Source organism: Egretta garzetta, unplaced genomic scaffold, assembly GCF_000687185.1.
Source record: "Egretta garzetta isolate BGI_Z169 unplaced genomic scaffold, ASM68718v1 scaffold176, whole genome shotgun sequence".
NCBI classification, from domain to species: Eukaryota; Metazoa; Chordata; class Aves; order Pelecaniformes; family Ardeidae; genus Egretta; species Egretta garzetta.
The window spans coordinates 441,171-459,380 of record NW_009259973.1 but is presented as its reverse complement, the minus strand read 5'-3'; the positions used below and the strand labels follow the sequence as shown (position 1 = coordinate 459,380).

General features: G+C 39.4%; 1 protein-coding gene across 1 annotated transcript in view; it reads right to left on the bottom strand.

The window, feature by feature from the left end:
* Nucleotides 1-4,444: 4,444 nt before the first annotated feature.
* The window catches only part of TMEM114 (transmembrane protein 114), a 26,170-nt gene continuing 12,404 nt past the window's right edge, over nucleotides 4,445-18,210 (bottom strand). Inside the window, exons 3-5 of the mRNA XM_009640338.1 lie at nucleotides 17,117-17,197; nucleotides 7,111-7,248; nucleotides 4,445-4,677 (exon numbers count right to left, since the gene is read on the bottom strand). Of these exons, the coding sequence (XP_009638633.1) occupies nucleotides 4,445-4,677; nucleotides 7,111-7,248; nucleotides 17,117-17,197 (452 nt within the window). The remainder of the gene's footprint in view (nucleotides 4,678-7,110; nucleotides 7,249-17,116; nucleotides 17,198-18,210) is intronic.

The window sequence follows — 18,210 nt, the reverse complement described above, 5'->3', positions numbered from 1 at the left end:
CAAAGATTGAATGTGACAGTGATATGTCTACTGAAAGGACTGGCAAAAAGGGAAGGAAAAGTTGGAGGGCCCAGTTAGGGTTAAAGTTGGTGTAAAATGTAGGAGTAAGCTATTGTAGTAAAACAGCACCATAATGTTTTAGTAAAGTAAAAAGCTCTAATTTTTTGTAACCTAACTAGAATCCAATCCAGTAGTTAAAGACCTGTAACCTAAACCAGGGATGGCTAAAACTCTCTTAGTTGAACTTGGCCTTCAAGGTACTTTTGTCTGCCCTCCAAGAACGTATGACCAAATTCCTGTGAGCTTGCAATTGCTGGGCTAACAATTGTGCCCACTTAGCAAACAAACTGGGGATACTGAAGCACAGGAAAATCTCTCTTAAGTGTGGTTATATTCTGAGGACAGTTTGATTCTCTAGTACAAAGCCAGAACATTTGTTCTAACCTTTTTGGTCCTGAGCTGGGGCAATTTAGTCTGTTAATATGAAAATGACAGTCAGGAGGCTAAGGGACATGTGATTTTTACTGATATATCTTGCCTAACTATGAACTGCTTTGCTGCAAGGAATTTACAAAATGAACCAAAGAAAAGGATATCTGTATTTATGAAGTAGGCTCAGATTTCTTCAGATTTTGTTTTTCAGTTTTAAGTAGCTTGAGACCATTGGATTTCATTTGCAAAGCAATGCAAAACAAGTGATAAAATTGGAAGCCAAGATGACTTGGTGTCAATCAAGCTTGGGAAAATCTAAGTCTTTTGGATCTATCTCATGGGCCAGTTCCAGTTTCCCTTAAAAGCTTCAGTGGGCAGGCACTCCATGCCCTGCTGCAGTCACCTTAATGGAGAGGTTCTGGGCAGATTCTGGCTCTCTCCCCATGCTGACCAACCAGGCATGGACAACTCATGTCCTACTTGGTCTCCATCTTGGCATCCTTTTAAATTTGGAAGGAGGAAATTATGAATCATGTGTGTCTGCATAGAGTCAGTCAGGTCTATTTGCTTTGAATCAGCGATCAACAAATGCATGGAGCTACTTTAACTGAAGCTGTGTCTGAACCAATAATGTCTGCTTGGTCATCAGAGGCAGATTGAGAGACATCCAAGCTGCTCTGCAGGAGCCAGCTCAGGGACAGCACAGACCCAGACTGAATGCTTGCGGTTTCATGTCTACATTATATTCACCAGAATCTCCTCTAAATGTCTGCAGTTTTTTCACCCTCAGGGACTCCTTCGTCCTCCCCTATCCTTCTCTGCCATCCCTTCAGGAAGCCTTTAAATTAGTGACTAGTATTGGCCAGTAGTTCTGTGCACTCTACCCACCTAAACAGTGCTGCTCTGCTCAGTACATCTGCTTTTCTTCACTTTAAATGTGGCCAATTACCTGTGAGTTTGCAATTCACCAGAAAGTAATGGGAACAGTCAGTGTCCTCATGTCACTAATGCATTTGGGGAGAAATACAGCAAAGAACTGGGTATTAAATGAACATTAGTCTCAGTAAGAAGAAGCAGCAGCTGATAAGGTGTCAACTTACATACAGCCCTTTCCAAGATGTTTTCTCTTTCTAGCATAATTCTTCAAAATGTTCAAGGCTTACTTCACTATTCCAAACCATCTTTTTTTCTTTGTATGCAGAAGGAATTTCAGAGAAATGCAAGGGTTATACAAATATTCAGGAGCAGAAGATATTCTTTATTACCATTGTGCCAGATATTGCAGGAAGTCAGAATGAGAAACTTAGGAAAGCCGTGGAAATGAGAATCGCTCTAATTCAGTAACAGATTTACTGGCTTTCTATATTAGATTTGATCACTTGAGTATTTTCTACCGTAGCTGCATAAGTATCTTATAAATACCTACCATATGTGACACAGGCACTTCAAAAGCATCATATAAACTGTAGAATAGATCTGCAGAGAAAGTTAAAGAAAAACATATATCTTAGCTCTTCCATGTCTTTGTAAATAAATCCCAACTCTGAGATGTCATTTTATTTAATTTTATAACATTCAAAACCACTGTAAAATAACATCTGTAATAAATACTCAAAAAATAACTCAGGTGATATTTTACTATTACAGCTTACAGTAATGTCTAAGTAACATCATACAAATTGTATTATAAATAGCTTCACCAGCACCAAAACATAGGAATATTATCTTTTACATAATTCACTTAAGCATGTGGGATTTTGGCCACAAATTATTTTTTTCCTACTCTTCTTATAGACCTGATTTGGTATGCTTTAACTTGTAAAATGACTCAATTACACAGTCCCAAACATAAGCCAACGTGGAAAATATATGAAAAACAATGTGGGAGCAAGTAAGAATTACAAAATTGTACTGGCTATTCACCGAACTTCTACTGCTCAGTCTGATAACAAGCAAGGTCTGCCAACTAAGGTCTTAGACTGGGATTCAGAAACTCTGGTTTCATGTGACCTTGGGCAGTTTTTCTGCCTCAGTTCTCCATTCACAGCATGGTAGTAATAATGTTTCCTTATATCTCCAAAGACTGTAGGCTCTTGGAAGCTCACTGACAGTTTTTTGTAAAGTAATTGGTACTGTGGGACTAAGATCAGAGCTGAGCTCAGTAAGAGTAAATGTGCAGTCTTTAACACAAGACAGAATGATAAAATTGTTCTGATATTTAACAGAGGTAGGTAAATGATGCCCTTTGCACTATTGGAGGAGGTACAAGGCACTTGCCCAATGACACAGTGTGCCTTGCTGACACAGCTTCTGAGTCACAGTCTTGAACTGTAATATGCTGAAGTCCTCCAGAAACACATGATCTAACAGAAATTTAGCAGCACTGTTAACACATTCAAGTATTAATCCCAAGCCACAGTGGTTGGGGAAAATTTCTTCATCAACTTCAGTGGGCACTGGAGTAAATTTTTTCTTAAACGTTGTTACCCAGATGAAAAATTAATAAAGAAAAATTAGATTGCTTGGAACCTAATTCAGGTATCCCATCTGTTCAGTTTTACTCAGCAGCTTTCAGCACAAGTTACACATAGTCTAGCACAAAGCATGTTACTGATTTCATGAAAAGGAATCACCAAAATTGCTAAGTAAAAACTGTGAAATGCATCAGATACATCTGCATTACAGAATTGAAAAAGCAGCAATTGCTAAGTAAAAACTGTGAAATGCATCAGATTTAATAAGTAATAAGCTTATTAATAAGTAGTAATAAGCTGAAAGCGGCAGCATCTGATAGATTGGGGCTGGCTACAGTAGTTAAAACATCTGGAAAGCAGCTGTATCTTTCTCTTGTTACACTGTTGCTACACAAATGTGAGTAGACTCACCATTGTACTGTACTTGAGGACTTCACCATCATAGTCACTACCAGCTGCCGGATAACTAGTATCTGGTTATTCACAGTATCTAGGCCTTATATCCTTTCATTTTATCACAGCACCAAAGCTCATTTTTAGAAAATGACTCATTTCTTTGTTTTCACCCTGTAAGTAATGATTTTAGAAAAGAGAACATGATGCTGTGTCTCTCCTTAGACATTACACACAGCTGACATGGATTAGGCTTCTGGGGTTCTCTGGTTTCTCAAATCACCCCATTTTTGTGTCTTGTCACAAAGAAATAGTGTGATTGTGGCACGGGAGAGAGGAGGACCTCTCTGGGGATATACATGGGAAAAGAAAGATCCTATAAATACAAAAGGCGTCCACCAGAGTAAAGATTAATACTACCTCACTAGATGTTCTACCCATGACCTAGTGCTGGGGATTATCACTGGAGTTCTCCAAATATTCTGCAGCTCTTCATATTCTGGATCTTCACTTTTGATTTTACTTTGTGCAGGAAAACCATGTTAAGCCTGCAATATGAACTGAGGTCATTTATGCCTCACACTCTCTCCCTGGGTTCAGGTGTATAGACATTGTATATCTCTATGGTCCTCCAAAGGCAGCAGGAAGGCCACGCTACCTGCTACAAACCAGCCATCTCAGAGCAGCTCTGCTGGTAGAGGCTGCCAGCATGACTGGAATCCTAGGCATACTTATTAGGAGTCTCAGAGGAGAAACCAAAAGCTAAGTAGACTGTGCAGACTGGCCTGCAAGGTACTCTGAGGCACTTTGCTGGGACAGCAGAAAGGAGAAAAGCAAGCAAGAAATCTGTCTTGTTCTAAGCAATGAATGGAGATGTCTTATGAGCTGCCAGCTGAAGTTATTTTGGAAACACTAATACTGCAATGTACTTTCTTTTAAAGTCACAAGCGTTTCCTTATTGACAACACTTGAAATGTTTTACTGATTTATCTTTGTGTTTTATAGCTACCTATGAGAAGGGTTTATGGCAGCTGGCAAGATACTCAGTCACAGCCTTGCTGCTTTTATTACCCCTAGAGACCAGATGGACCAAGCAACCCACATTTCTAGGCTCTGCAGGGTTCTGTTGTTGCACTGATACCTGTTCATAATGCCTGTTCATGTCGCCGTTTCAGATCCACAGTTCTTGCTGCCAGGAGAAACACAGCTCCCGTGAGCACTTCTGCGACAAAGGAGATCCAGACTAGCGCCAGTGACCAGCCAAACCTGATGTCGATTTCTACCATGACATCCTTACTCCTCAGGAGGAAGGCAGCTTCTTCGAAGGCAGCAGCTGAATATGCAATATAGACGCTGATCCCAGTTAGTGTAACAAGAGCTGGGAAACAAAAACATATTCAGCTAGTCAGCATCCACTGCAGAATTTAAAAATAGTTAATTTGATATCTCTTAGGGCTTCTTTGCCATTCCTTCCTATCTACCCAGGCCAGATCGCCAGTTAGTCTCTGTGCAAGAAAGCCCATGGAGACAGAGATTCTTGCATTTCAGGTCAGTGACATGAAATTAGGCTGGTTTCTACTTTTGAGTATCATAAGTTTTGAGTGTTCAGTGTAAATGTGTTTGTCTTTACTGTCACCTTTCACCAAGTGTCGTGGAATCATGACTTCCAAATAATTGAGCCAAAGACATCCTTGGAGCAGACTAAAAATAAATTAACAAAGGCACTCAAACAAGAAGCCAGATGTTTTCAGAATGAAAGGACTGTACAGAAGCTAGCAAACTTAGGCAGTGCACATCAAGCGCAAGTACATGCTACATCCTGGGCCTGGTATCTATGTCACTCAAAGGATATATACTACCTTAAGACTTTACTGGATCAGTGGCAGGAAAGATGCAATAGAAAGGCCCTGTATTAAAGGACTGTAGCCCAGGGAAAGTAGACACTGGAACACTTGTAGGACAAGATAGTGTCTTATCTGACCTGAGGGAGAAAAATTTTGGTCTGGCTTTCTGTTAAATCACAGTGTAAGTCTAGAAGTCTGTATTCTTGCCAGAAAGACAAGTTTGAGTAAAGACAAACCAAAACAGAAGTGTATTGGGTTATCCCACAGTCAAAACTCATACTCATATTCCTGATTTTAACCATGCTATGATGCCTCTGCAAGGTGGGGGGGTAATCACTTCTCTATACCTTTTGTCAGCAGAAATAGAAACAACTGTTTTGTTGACATTTTCAACAAGGCATGCTGAGTTCTGTGATCCCCCTTAAATGTGGCTGCATTTCCAAAAAAAATGAGGAAGCATGTAGGATGTCCTGGGATGTGGAACACATCCATTCTGGTATTTTCAAAAAACCTCAGGTTTCTGGAATTGCATCATAAAATATTTCTTTCTGCTGAGACAGAACCATCAATACCTTCGTGAACTGTAATACTCTCAATAACTTTGTGAACTAGAACATCCTATAAAACTGTGCATGCCCATTACATGCATCAAGCCTCAGTGCAGCTGAAACAGCTGAACAATACCGCCTGAGTGGGAGGAGGGTCTGGTCTCACACCAAAGGCCACCCTGCAGTCTGTTCACACTGTCCTGGGAAACAGCACTAGTTCCATCTTCAGAACATATACAAGCACCCCTCTCCTAATACTGTCTTTGTGTTTCCTTTCCCTCTTTGCAACCCCAAGTGTTTTATAAAGGCACAGGACTCCACTCCTCAGCAGGATAATCAAGCTTTGTACTTCACAGCTTTTCATTTTTCACTTCCTATTTGGAGTAGTTTTCAAATAGCTTAAGCCTTTTCAGTGAATGCAGCTTTCTGATGTCCTAAGGAAACAGAAGTTAATTATTTTATTTTTTTTAGAATAAAAGCATAAAGGGGGATGGTTGGTCTTTGTAAGAGCTTTTCAGACTAAAAAGGTGAGTCAGGACTCTCAGACAGCAGCATTTGCTTCCAGCAATTTTTTATCATTCTCTTCTTAGAAACATGGCTGTATGATCAGGTGATGAGGGCTAATACTGAGGTTCCCCTTTTCTGTTGGGGAAAATTTCTGTTTCAAGTTACATTGTGAAACAGTACTGAAGATCTATTTGGAGAAGAAAATGGAGATGGATTTAAACCCAGCTTTCCTACTTCGACAGAATGTTTTTAGTGTTAATTCACAAATGACATTCTAAAACATAGACATTTTGGTTTCAGCAAAAATAACAAAAACCAAAATATAAAAGAATGTTACTAGCTTTAGATTGAAATGTTACACTCCAACTAAAATAACTCTTTGGGTTTTCTGTTTGTGACCCACAGTTTGGGGACACCACTGCAGTTCAAAACTAGCAAGAGCTAACCCAGGAGTGCCTAGGAAGACCCTTTTCAGGAACATGCAAATACCTTTGAAAAAATGTCAGTTTTCTTAACAGTTGTATGATCTGTGCAAGGCTTTTGAACCCTATGCTTTGCTAATTCCAAATTTGCTTCTCCATTACTCCAGTACCTTGTCTGTAAAGAATTTGGGCACTGTGCTGACAAGGTATTAAATCTTTTGTGTTAATGGGCACAGCAAACACATTATGTTCAAAGTGTGACTCACTCCAGAAGGATGTATGGTTGTGTGATTATTTGCCTTTCCTGACTCTAAGTGGCAGCTTTCTATTCCAGAATCCTGTCAGGAGCTGAACAGACACCACATTATTCTGAAAGCAAAATCTTGCTTAGCTTTTTTCCCCTGGAAGACAAAGTGATGTTTCCCAGATATAAACCCAGATATAATCTCTTATTATTTAAAACTGTTAAGCCGGGGGTTTGAAATAGTACCTCCAAAAAGAAAAAGCAGTCCTGTCATTCGAAGCAGTAGGTAGGCCCTGGCAAGAATACTGATGAATCCAGTCATTCCTCCAAAAATCATCAATATCAGGCTGAGGGGCATCAGGATGACAAATGTTCCATGCATGTCTGAAGAACAACAAAGAAAGTTAAAATTTTAATATTTTATTGTAGTGTCATTGGATGTACTAATAATTATTGATCACAGCACCACTGATCAGGATCAAAGCCTTATTCTGTGCTGCACAAACAAGGATTTGGACAATCTCTTGGTTTTTCAGTTTAGGTCAGCAGGACAAATAAATGGCATGGAGAAAAAGACAACATACAGAGCAAGCCCTTCACAGGATCACAGCCTGTGTTTCAAACAGAAGCCACAAATATTAAGGACATGTCTACATGGATTTATTTAAGCAATTAAGCCATTCTCAGATATTAAACCTAGCTGGATAACAGGTGACGTATTGCATATCAGGTAGTCACTGACAACCTTAATAAAAAGTAGCCTGGTTATCTGAATCATACAGATCAGAGCGAGTGGCATTGGTGGTGGTGAGATCCAGCAGATACTTTGACTAAACGCTTTCTTTTGTGTCCTCTGCTGAACTGATCTAGCAAATTGTTGACCTTTTCCTTTGTGGCAGCTGACCATCAACCAGAGGTAAATTTTCCTGTCCAGCTCTCATTCTGTGTCTGTAATTGTTTTCTACAGCAGCTTCACTACAGGTATTAACCTATCCTTGTTGCTTCCTCCCATGCTACATGTTTTACATTAGTCTTTATTGATCCCTATAACATTTAAATTGCTGTGTAAACAAAGGGTTGCTATGTATTTTTCATATCACACTGTTTTTTCCATCATAAACCATCTTTGTGTCATTGTTCCCTCTCATGCAATCTATCCACAATATTCAACCCAACCTTTTCTAGAATAATAACCACAAAAAAGCAATTCCAGCTTCCAGTATACATGTATTTCATACCAGAGTGAAGTGCAGAGTTACTGAGAAAGGAAAACTTAAAATCCATTTTCTGAAGGGCTCAGGGCTTCCATGTGTCATTTAATTTCACAGAGGAGTAGCAATACACCATTAGCTGGTTCCCAAAGAAAAGGAGTGAGTTAAGAGATCACTCTAAACTTATGAGTTTGTGTGTGATCAGATGATCAAATTTTTTAAGTCACTGTAACTGCCAAATGAAGTGGAGGTACTCCACCTGTCAATGCCTAAGGATCCAGCTTATACTCTTCAATATCATTGTAAAGATAAGACACAATTGCACACATATGTCTGTTCAGTTCTAGAACCTTGGAAGGTCAGGAACAGCCTGCATGGGATCAAGGCAGACACTGTTGATTTCTTTACTGTAGACTGTGGTTTCAAGCCATAATTATTTGGTTTGTGTAATGCAGAACATGCTCACAAGGAAAAATGTGGCAAAGGACAAAGTTTTGGGAGATGACCCTATTGTTCTTTCATTTCCTTTTATTTATGCTGGTATTATATTCTCATATTTAGTCCCACATATGCCCACATCAGGATCAGGTCATGCTCAGAGAGCTTGAGTTCAGCATTCTGCACTGAAGGGAGCACTTTCTCTTCTTGCTATTAAATCTGCAGATACTCTGCGGTCTTTACTTCAGCAAAACTGGCTATGGCTGCTGTTGCTGGCTAAGAAACCCAAACCTATAGCAATTCTCACACACTAACGGTCAAATTAATCTTCAGCTTACTGTGTATAAACCAGTAAGTCAAAACGCTTTGCAAATCTTAGTTGAATACCAAGAGGAGAAATAGCCATGGAACTTAGTTCAGGAGTTTTGTATAGTTAGAAGCGGCTGTCAGGGATGTGATGCAACATGATGTGACAGAACAGAGATTTGGCACACAATTTAGTTCTCATATTCTAGAGGGGCAGTAGGAACAGGCTAGTCTTCTGCCCCGTTTGTGCCTCCTGAGGCCTGATTTTGATTGCCCACCATTTTGACATCCATGTGTCCTCTTGGTCTTGCATGCAAGACATGAAGAGGACTTGGGGGGATAAAATCTGATGCAATTCATACTTTAAAAGAAAGAATGTAAGAATGGTGCAACTCTGTCCTCAGATCTGGCTTTGCTGGGAGAGAAGAAACATAACCAAGGTCATCACCAGGCCTGGGCTTTGTGATTTTCCAGGCGTCCCTCACTAGTCAAAGTTGCTGCTAACAAACTGTACCTCAGGACAGTAGCACTAACAGTTGCTGTTTCTTTGACTTTCCTTTTCATGGTGTGATTCCAGCTACTGCAGCTAGGACTGTAACCTTAGCCAGGACAAGTGTGGGTGAAGAAGACGAGGCTCTGAATGTAACCTTTTCTTTTGAAGCAAAGGGAAGACAAATCCATACCAGAGTATTCTCCTAGGGAGTGTCACAGATTACATTAATGATCTGTGACAGTTGCATGTAACATCAGAAGAACTCCGATTTTTATGCCCTCTTCAGTGAAAAGATAGGGTTTAGGGATATCTCAGCTGAAACCCATAAATCCCACTGTGACAGAGCCTTGCTTTTCCTACATACAGCTGGGATCACTTCTCATTAATCACCTGCAGCTTTTTTAAAAATCGAATATTTAATGGATTGTATTTGGTTAAACAGCACTTTTATCACCTCCAGTGTTCTAGTTCAATACCTAATACCCATTTGTCCTTCTTCTATGAAATCTGCAACTGTCTGGGAAACTTATTCTAAAATGCTGCCATGGAAACGACTCTGGAATCTGAATTCATGCTATCTGGCATATAATATTATACCTTTATATTCCTTGATTAGAGGGACAGAATTAATTTGTAAAAGGACATGACTTAAAATATCTTTACTGTGTTTCTGTCTTCAATAATCAGCTGTGAAAGAAGTTAAAACATTTGCTGTCCTTTTAGTGTTTTTTAGGTTGTGTTGAAGTACATATTTATGGACTATGTATTGTACATGTAACTGTCTTAATTTTGATTAATCTAGTATTAAAAAAAACCCAAACAACCTAAGCATTTTGCACAAGAAGAGGTATGTGCACTTTCCTGTAAAACAGAATTCAGTTTCCCACATCTATTTCTCAACGCTCGAGTTCCCTGTCAGTCCAACATGAAAGATCCAATAGTTTAATCTCAAAAATACTGAAGCAAACTGATGAACATTTTTTGTAGCAAAAAATACTTTAATTGCTTGATCAGAGTTAATGAAGTTTTACATCAGCTAGCCAAAACTGGTTTACCAGAGGTCTGAACAAGCACCTGTAAGAATGACATCTGTGATGTGTGTCCAGATCTGCGAATTTGGCAGACATTTCTAAATTACCACTCAACACAGTTGTTGATGAGTTGTTTGTAACAGAAATTTGTGGAATGAATGAGAAAAATTGAATGGTGTCAAAAGTAACCAACTGCAGATGCAGCAGTTTTGCTAATCTTCTCCTGTTTAACATGCTGGAGCTTAATTGTTTCAAACTAACTTTGGATTTGTTTGCACAGCTTATAATAGCAAATAGTCTCTAGAAATCTGTAATAGTCCCCTCATCAGAAACACTCCAAATGGCAGCAGGTCAGAAGAGTTTAATTAAGGACCTGTTTATCTTCCCCAACAGTAACTAAGTAGCCAGTTAGAAAGACAAAAGCCTCTGGCTGAAACAGCATGCTGGCAATAGCTAAAACCAGTGAGGCTGCTCTGGAAAGGCTTGCCAAAGCCAGGAAGAAACAGTACACTGAGAAAGGCTGATCTGCTTGCAAGGAAGGAAGAGAGGAAACAACTTAAAGAAATGACAAGCAACAGAAAAGAACTGCTGTCTGTGGCTAAATGTGAGACTTCTGGGCTTGAACCCCAGCGAGACAAAGGCCTGGATTCCCTCCTGTTCAGTAGAGAAAAGATGATGGTGGATGAGAGCTCACAGGGTTAGGGTAGCCCAGCATAATCAGCTAAGCTCTGGACTTTGTGTTACACATTTTGCCTTTGTGCTCTTCTCATGCAACAAGTCTCTGAGCTAAACTGAAAGACAAATTGCATGTAATAGAAATAAAATGATGCTAGGCTTGGTACAGGTGGGCACTGACAAAAACCTTCAATAGTAGGAATAGGTACAATGATAAATGTAAGCAATGCACTGTGGTTCACATTCTATTGCTATGATACCAATGAATGTGAAAATTAGAACATTCATTAGAAGTTGTCACTCATTAGGTCTCACCTGCAGTGATGCTACAGTTATCTCAGATGTCTGTATATATTTATTGTAATATCTACTGTAAGTACTGAAGCAAATGTTCACGGAAGCCTCTTTGAAGGACCACTGCACTGTTGCTCAGAAACAAAGCAGATTCATTTAGGTATACACCTACCACAGCAATTAAGTTAGAATTTCTATGGACATCATTTGGGTCTTACTTCACTTGGCCTCTGAAGTGGCTCTTGCCAGGTATTCCAGCCCTAGCTCTTTCCTTCTGAGAACTTAAAACCAAAAGGAAAAATTGTGAAGAACTATAAATGCCCCAGGAAAAATGTAATGGCAGCCAAAGGATAAAGCATTCTGGGATTAGGAGCAGGAGTATAAACTTGTAGCTCAGTAAAAGTGAAGCAGGCCCATAAAGAGTGGGGAGATGTGTGAAAGCAGCTAGTTAGTGACTGTTACAGGGTCTACATGCTCTAAGGAAATCTAGTCCAGTTTAACTGTACTACTAAACTGATTTTGTTGAGGAAGAAACCAAGGCAGCTGCTATATTGTAACAACTGAGGTATCAGTAACTGTCCCTACCGCAAAGATTGTTTCCATACAGGAAGCACTAACTTCCCTGCAGGAAGCACTAACTTGTCTGCGGCCTCATGGTTCCAGATACATTGATGTCTAAAAAAAACAAGTAAAAATACTCCAGGGAGAATAATTTCAGCAGCTGTGCATGGGCAGCTGCACACTCCAGTCTTGGTTTTGTAACAAGAAAAACATTTTCTTTCAGCCATATGTAAGTGGAAACCACATCCATTAACTGATCATCTCGGGATGGCTCAGGAATAGAAGAGAGCACTTAAAAGTGACTTGTAACAGGAAATCAATCACTGGCTGTGATGTTCACATCACTAACAAAAAATCAGGATTGTCAGAGGCTTAATCATACCTTGTAGGTGCCAAATGCAGTTGGTTTGTGTGTCGGGGCAAACCAGGCAACCATTAAGAAATAACAGTAGTTCCTCTCATGTTATTTTTCATATCACTTAGCCCCGGCTCTGCAGTGTAGATGGGATCCCACACCAGGTTGGGGTGCAAAGCTCAGACTCAAGAGAAATTATCTGTTTTGTAATTTTGCTACTGTTCGCATCTTTGGACCAAAATGGCCTCTTACATTTTGTCCAAATACCACATTATGGATGTTGCCTTGGTGCGTCAAAAGAAAAAAGAAAGAAAGAAACAAACAAAAAGCTTTGTGCCAATTTGGTTTTAAACTATAAGAGGAGGGGGGCAAGTCACACAAAAACCCCTCCACATTTTAACATTTCACCATGCTTTGAAAAAGCCTTAGCCACAGCTACCTAGGATCAGCAAATCATATAGCATTTAGTTCAGAAGAACATAGATGGAAGTAATTTTTATGTTACCAAGCAGGGGTCACTGTCCAGCCATAACTGAGACACATAGCAACAGGTTGCTTGAGTTTCCAGAAAGTCAAGCTCACAGAATAGTTTTGACAGGATACATTAGTATCCAGCAAACACATACTTTCTTCTGTTCACAGCTCACCTGTCCTGCAAGAAGTACTTGAACCAAGTCCAGAGTACAAATTGATTTTGATTAGAAATACCAAATTTGGTCATTTTGCAGGGATTACACTGGTGATGTCTTTAGCTAAACCTATACTAGTATTTATTATTAACAATACAGATTTTGGTAAATGAAAGATATTTATATTACAAAAACACCCAAGAGTAACCTTTCCCCAATGTAACTTGTTAGGTTTGGGGGGGTGGCATTTTGGGGCTTTTTTGGGTTTTTTTATAGAAATTATTTTACAAAGCTGCAAGTCTTTAGGAAAATCCTTCGGTAGATTAAATGTTGCCATTTCTTCTATGCACCAACTGTATGTGATCCTCAACATCTTCGATGTGGTTTTGAATGTTATGTTTCTTCTACTGGAAAATGGCAAAGCTGCTCAGAACTCCTGAGGCAGCTTCGTTTGAGGTCAGAGTGACATCCTTCTTTTACCATTTAGTGAGAGATGGATTCAGCTCATCATGAAAAAAATTTGCTCTTTCTGCTTGTCTCCCATAGTTGGCACAGGAGAATGCATGGCAAGACAAGGTATCTGGGGTGTATTTGCTGACAGCTTTCAGTTTTAAAGGTGACTTTCATAGGACTATCTTTAAACCTAGTGGTCACCATGAGACCGTAATAAATGTCTAAATTATTGAAAAGTGACATTTTCATTTTAATGCTGTATGGGACAGAGGAAAATGTACATCTCAGTAAAAACATTTTTTTTTTAATGCAGAAATTTCAGAAAAGCTAGTGGTAGGTAGTCTAGTGGTATATTTCTTTAGACAGTGGCTGATGTTTTAAACAAATATATAACCATGCCGTAATGTAATCTCTAGTAGGAAAATATTTTATACATTGTGGGTTTGAGGGAGAGAGAGGGTATACGCCATATGTTCAGCTGGAGGGAGTGTTAAGAAAATAAATGGAAGCTTAATGTACAGGAGAAGGCATGCTTATATCTAATCCATTAGAGAAATTGCTCAAGAGTACTCCTGTGATGTGAAAATAGATCATACTCTCAGGCTTAACAAGACCTAGTTGATTGCCTGAGTAATATTGCTGGTAGCACAGAACTTTCACTTGTACACACAATTTTTTTTTTTAATTTGCCAGCAGCTCTATTTGAAGTCCACAATAAACCTAAAAGTAATCTGCTGGAGAGGAATAGGAGAGAGATTGGAAATGTGATGGGAGGGAATGTGAAGGCTTTTAATTTTCTAATGAAGGGTTTGTCTTCTGACAGTGACCAGCACTTCTGTTCCACTTAGGCCCAGCTCTTTGCACTCAGGTACAGACTTTCTCCCATCTTTTTGGCACTTGTGTCTAGTTAAGACATGCCAGGAACAGTATGGGAACTCTGAAGAATGGGGGACAGGATTCCTGATGTGTTACTTAAGTGCCTGCATAGGCAGACAGCCCTTCTAAATCTTTTTAGGAATAATGGGCCAGAAACGTTTTGATCGTTTAGGTTGGAAAAGACCTTTGAGATCATCAAGCCCAACCATTAACCTAACATTGCCAAGTCTGCCACTAAACCATGTCTCTAAGCACCTCATCTACCCATCTTTTAAACACCTCCAGGGATGGCGACTTGACCACTTTCCTCAGCAGCCTGTTCCAATGCTTGGCAACCCTTTTGGTGCAGAAATTTTTCCTAATATCCAATCTAAACCTCCCCTGGCACAACTTGAGGCCATTTCTTCTCATCCTATTGTTTGTTACTTCGGAGAAGAGACCAACCCCCACCTGGCTCCCCCCTCCTGTCAGGCACTTGTAGAGAGTGATGAAGCCTCCCCTCAGCCTCCTCTTCTCCAGGCTGAACACCTCCAGCTCCCTCAGCTGCTACCCATCAGCCGTGGGCTCCAGACCCCTCACCAGCTTCATTGCCCTTCTTTGGATATGCTCTAGTGACTCAACATCCTTCTTGTAGTGAGAGTCCCAAACTTGAAGACAGTATTTGAGGTGAGGCCACGCCAGTGCCAAATACAGGGGGATGATCACCTCCTTAGTCCTGCTGGCCACACTATTTCTGATACAAGCCAGGATGCTGTTGGCCCAGGATGCTATTGATGTTGCCAGAGCTCCTGAAATTCAGTCTGCCAATCAAACAGTGAGAAATATGGGTGTACAGCTAGACAGAATGAGATTAATTCCATGTGAATGTGCCTCACACAGACACCTGCACAGGCACACACAAAGAGAAAAAAATAATTTTTTGAAGTAACTGATTAAAGTTGTGCAATTAGCCTCTTTGTCCCATGTAGCAACCCATGAAGAAATTACTGCAACTACACTAGAATCCATGATCCCAGAATTATCATCTAAAATTCTAGTTAAAATGTGTTGTAGGTGAAGATGAAGGTTTGCCCTGATCTGCCTAAATATGACTCAGTGACCACAGTCAGAAAATATTTAAGAAAGAAGTGTAGGGCTGAAGTAGAAGATAATATCTCAGCACTTAACAAACATAGATGTCACTTAGAAATATCTGTATTTCCTAGAAGTAAGAAGTACTGACATGACATTTCCTATGTTCAGCTGCTATTGCTGTGGATCTGTAGCCTCATCACACTGAAACTGCATTGAACATCTAAAATATCAAAAAGTTCACTCTGTAGGGCATTCTAATCAAACCTAGTAGGCTCTCTCAGTGAAAGTATCTTTGATTTCTTATCTCATAATTTGTAGGCAGACTACACTTGCTTATAATAAAATCTGCAAGTGTCTTTGCAGACCTGAAGTTTTTGTCCAGGAACCTAAAAATAGTACTTGATTTCAGAGCGAGAGATCAAAAAATTTCTCTGAGGCTCTGAAGAGTCTGTAATATAGTTATGAATCCAATTTTTACTCATATTCACTATTTTCTTACACTTCATGACTACCAAAGAGCTGTCCTCTGTTTCCAAGCCAACATCATTTTTATAACAAAAAGAGCTCTGTATAGTCTGCTTTTGTTTTTGCAGAATTCAGCTTTCACTGAAGAGCTGTAATCTAAAATCCCCTTGCCTGAAAAAAATTACAGATATGTCTTTTGCAAATATGAGCACAACTTCTGAAATGCTAATAATTTTTTCCTGAAATTTTAGACTATCCCAAATATAACAGTTGAGGTGCCCACACTTAAAACATGATCAGTCTGGTTAGGTTCAATTAACTTTGAACCCTCAGAGGCTTAAGTGATCCAGCAGACAATAATTTTCACTGATCCACACAGTTTTCAGCAACATCAGGCAGCTAAGGCCCTCTGTCTTAAGCAAGGAGGATTAAAGAAACGGCATGTTTCAATTTGAAAGCACAGAGAGACAGTTTGTGCTGTTAGTCTTGAACCTGTTAACATGTTTGTATGGCTGTTTCAGTAGCCCACTGGGATCTTATTCCTACTTTAACTTTCCAGTTACTGTTGCAACACAGCTACATCAGCATCAGTACCTCATAGGCTTACTTTGCCATTTTTGCTGCACTTTTAGCTATATCATGAGTTGCTACTCCAGGAGACTAAAGATACTCTAAGCCTGTCTGAAAGATTGCTCAGATAGTTTTGAGGAAAAGAGTACCATATAGAAGCATGTATGAGTGAACCATTGTGCAGAGTATGATGCAAAGAAGCTAAATCATCTTTTAAGAGAAGCCTAAAAATATTTGATAATGGTTAGTTTGTTCTTTCTGAAACATTCTGACATTGACAAATGAATCTGAAGACAAAGGAGTAAATACCAACCATCACAGTTAGAAACTTAAAGTAACTTTTTGAACACAATGTTCTTCGAAGACTTTGAACACTGCTTTTATTCATTGATTTATTTTCTTAAATTCCCACATACTTAATTTTTTTTTCAGTGCAAGGAATTCACTGAAAGGGTAGATAAGTAGCTGTCTTAAAGGTTAGTTAAACATGTGCTTAAGTATTTTCAGTGATTAAACTCTTTTGAGGGGATTTTGAATGTTTTTGCCTTTTATTTTTAACAATTATGTACCTTCCAGGGCCATTCCGTGCAGAAACATCTTACTCCTGTGGAAGAAATTAGCTAAATTTGACATCAAATGGCTGGTTGTTTCAACAGTAATCCCACTTAAAGACCACATGCAGTGACAGATATTGTACCAAAGTGGAGTCAAAACACTACCTCAGAGTGCTCCCTCTCTGAATTAGAAATGGGACCTTGTAAGGGGCCAAGGAGGGAGGGAAGGGTGGATGGAACAGTAGAAATAATATAAAAGTTACTCACATAAAAGCTGTCTGTGTGAACCAGTGATGTTTGCATTCTCATGCCAGAAGGGGTTTATCAAAGGGTAACATTCATTCCTCACTGATAGAGAAGGGAAAAAACAATGAGAAAAAGTTATGCTATAATATCTTATTGCAATATCCTCTATTTTTTTTCATGTACATATAATTCATGTAATATTATCTGCTTTAAAAACAGTCATTCCTAGGTAGGGAAGGAAAGGAGGGGATTTTCAGTACCCAGCAGTGGCCAACTTCTGCTCCACTGAGACTTGACCATTGAAGTCAAGAGGGAAACGTCTGCTCATTTCAGTGGGGCTCAGGGTACAGCAGAGGGGAGAATTAATCTGCTCCTTCTCCCCTGCTCCACTGGAAGCAACATTCTTTCTTGCCTACGATGAACACTACTTACTCCTTGGGTTTTAATGGTGGAACCAAACCCAAAAGTAATATGCCTGGCATACAAATTAATCTAAATGGGAAAAATCCTATAATATCCACATAGGGTTTATAGATCTTTCATTAAAATCCAGAACTGTGAAGTACCAAGCAAGATCAATCACTGTACAATTACTTGGTGAACTTGGTGAGTCTTAAGTCACTTACCTTTAGTTGGTATGGGATTAGTTAATTATAAGTATATATTATTCATAGATACACATTTCAAATTAATAATAGTTATATTGATTACAATTATATTAATATTACTTATATTGTTTCTGTATATAAACTATATATTGTTTAATATTATTTATGTTGATAATCTTTATATTCTTATTTATCATTTTAATGGCTTTAGCCCAGTACTTTCGCCCCTTAATTCCCCCCGAGTCAAACGAAAATACATGCCTCTCCTAAATGGTTAACGTTTATTAAATTAGTTTGAATTAAAAGCTAATGTAAAATCAGGCTACAGCAGCAGAAAATGCGCTATCCCCATGTCTCCTTCGGCAAGCAGTGCAACAGATACTCGGGCAACGAACTGCCGACGGGTGAAGAGGACCGAAAGGGGAAAGGACTGTTTTCCTGAGCAAGTGAAGCCAGGAGAACAAGCCACCGCCCCCTGGGTGGCAGGTACCGCAGCACGCCGGAGCT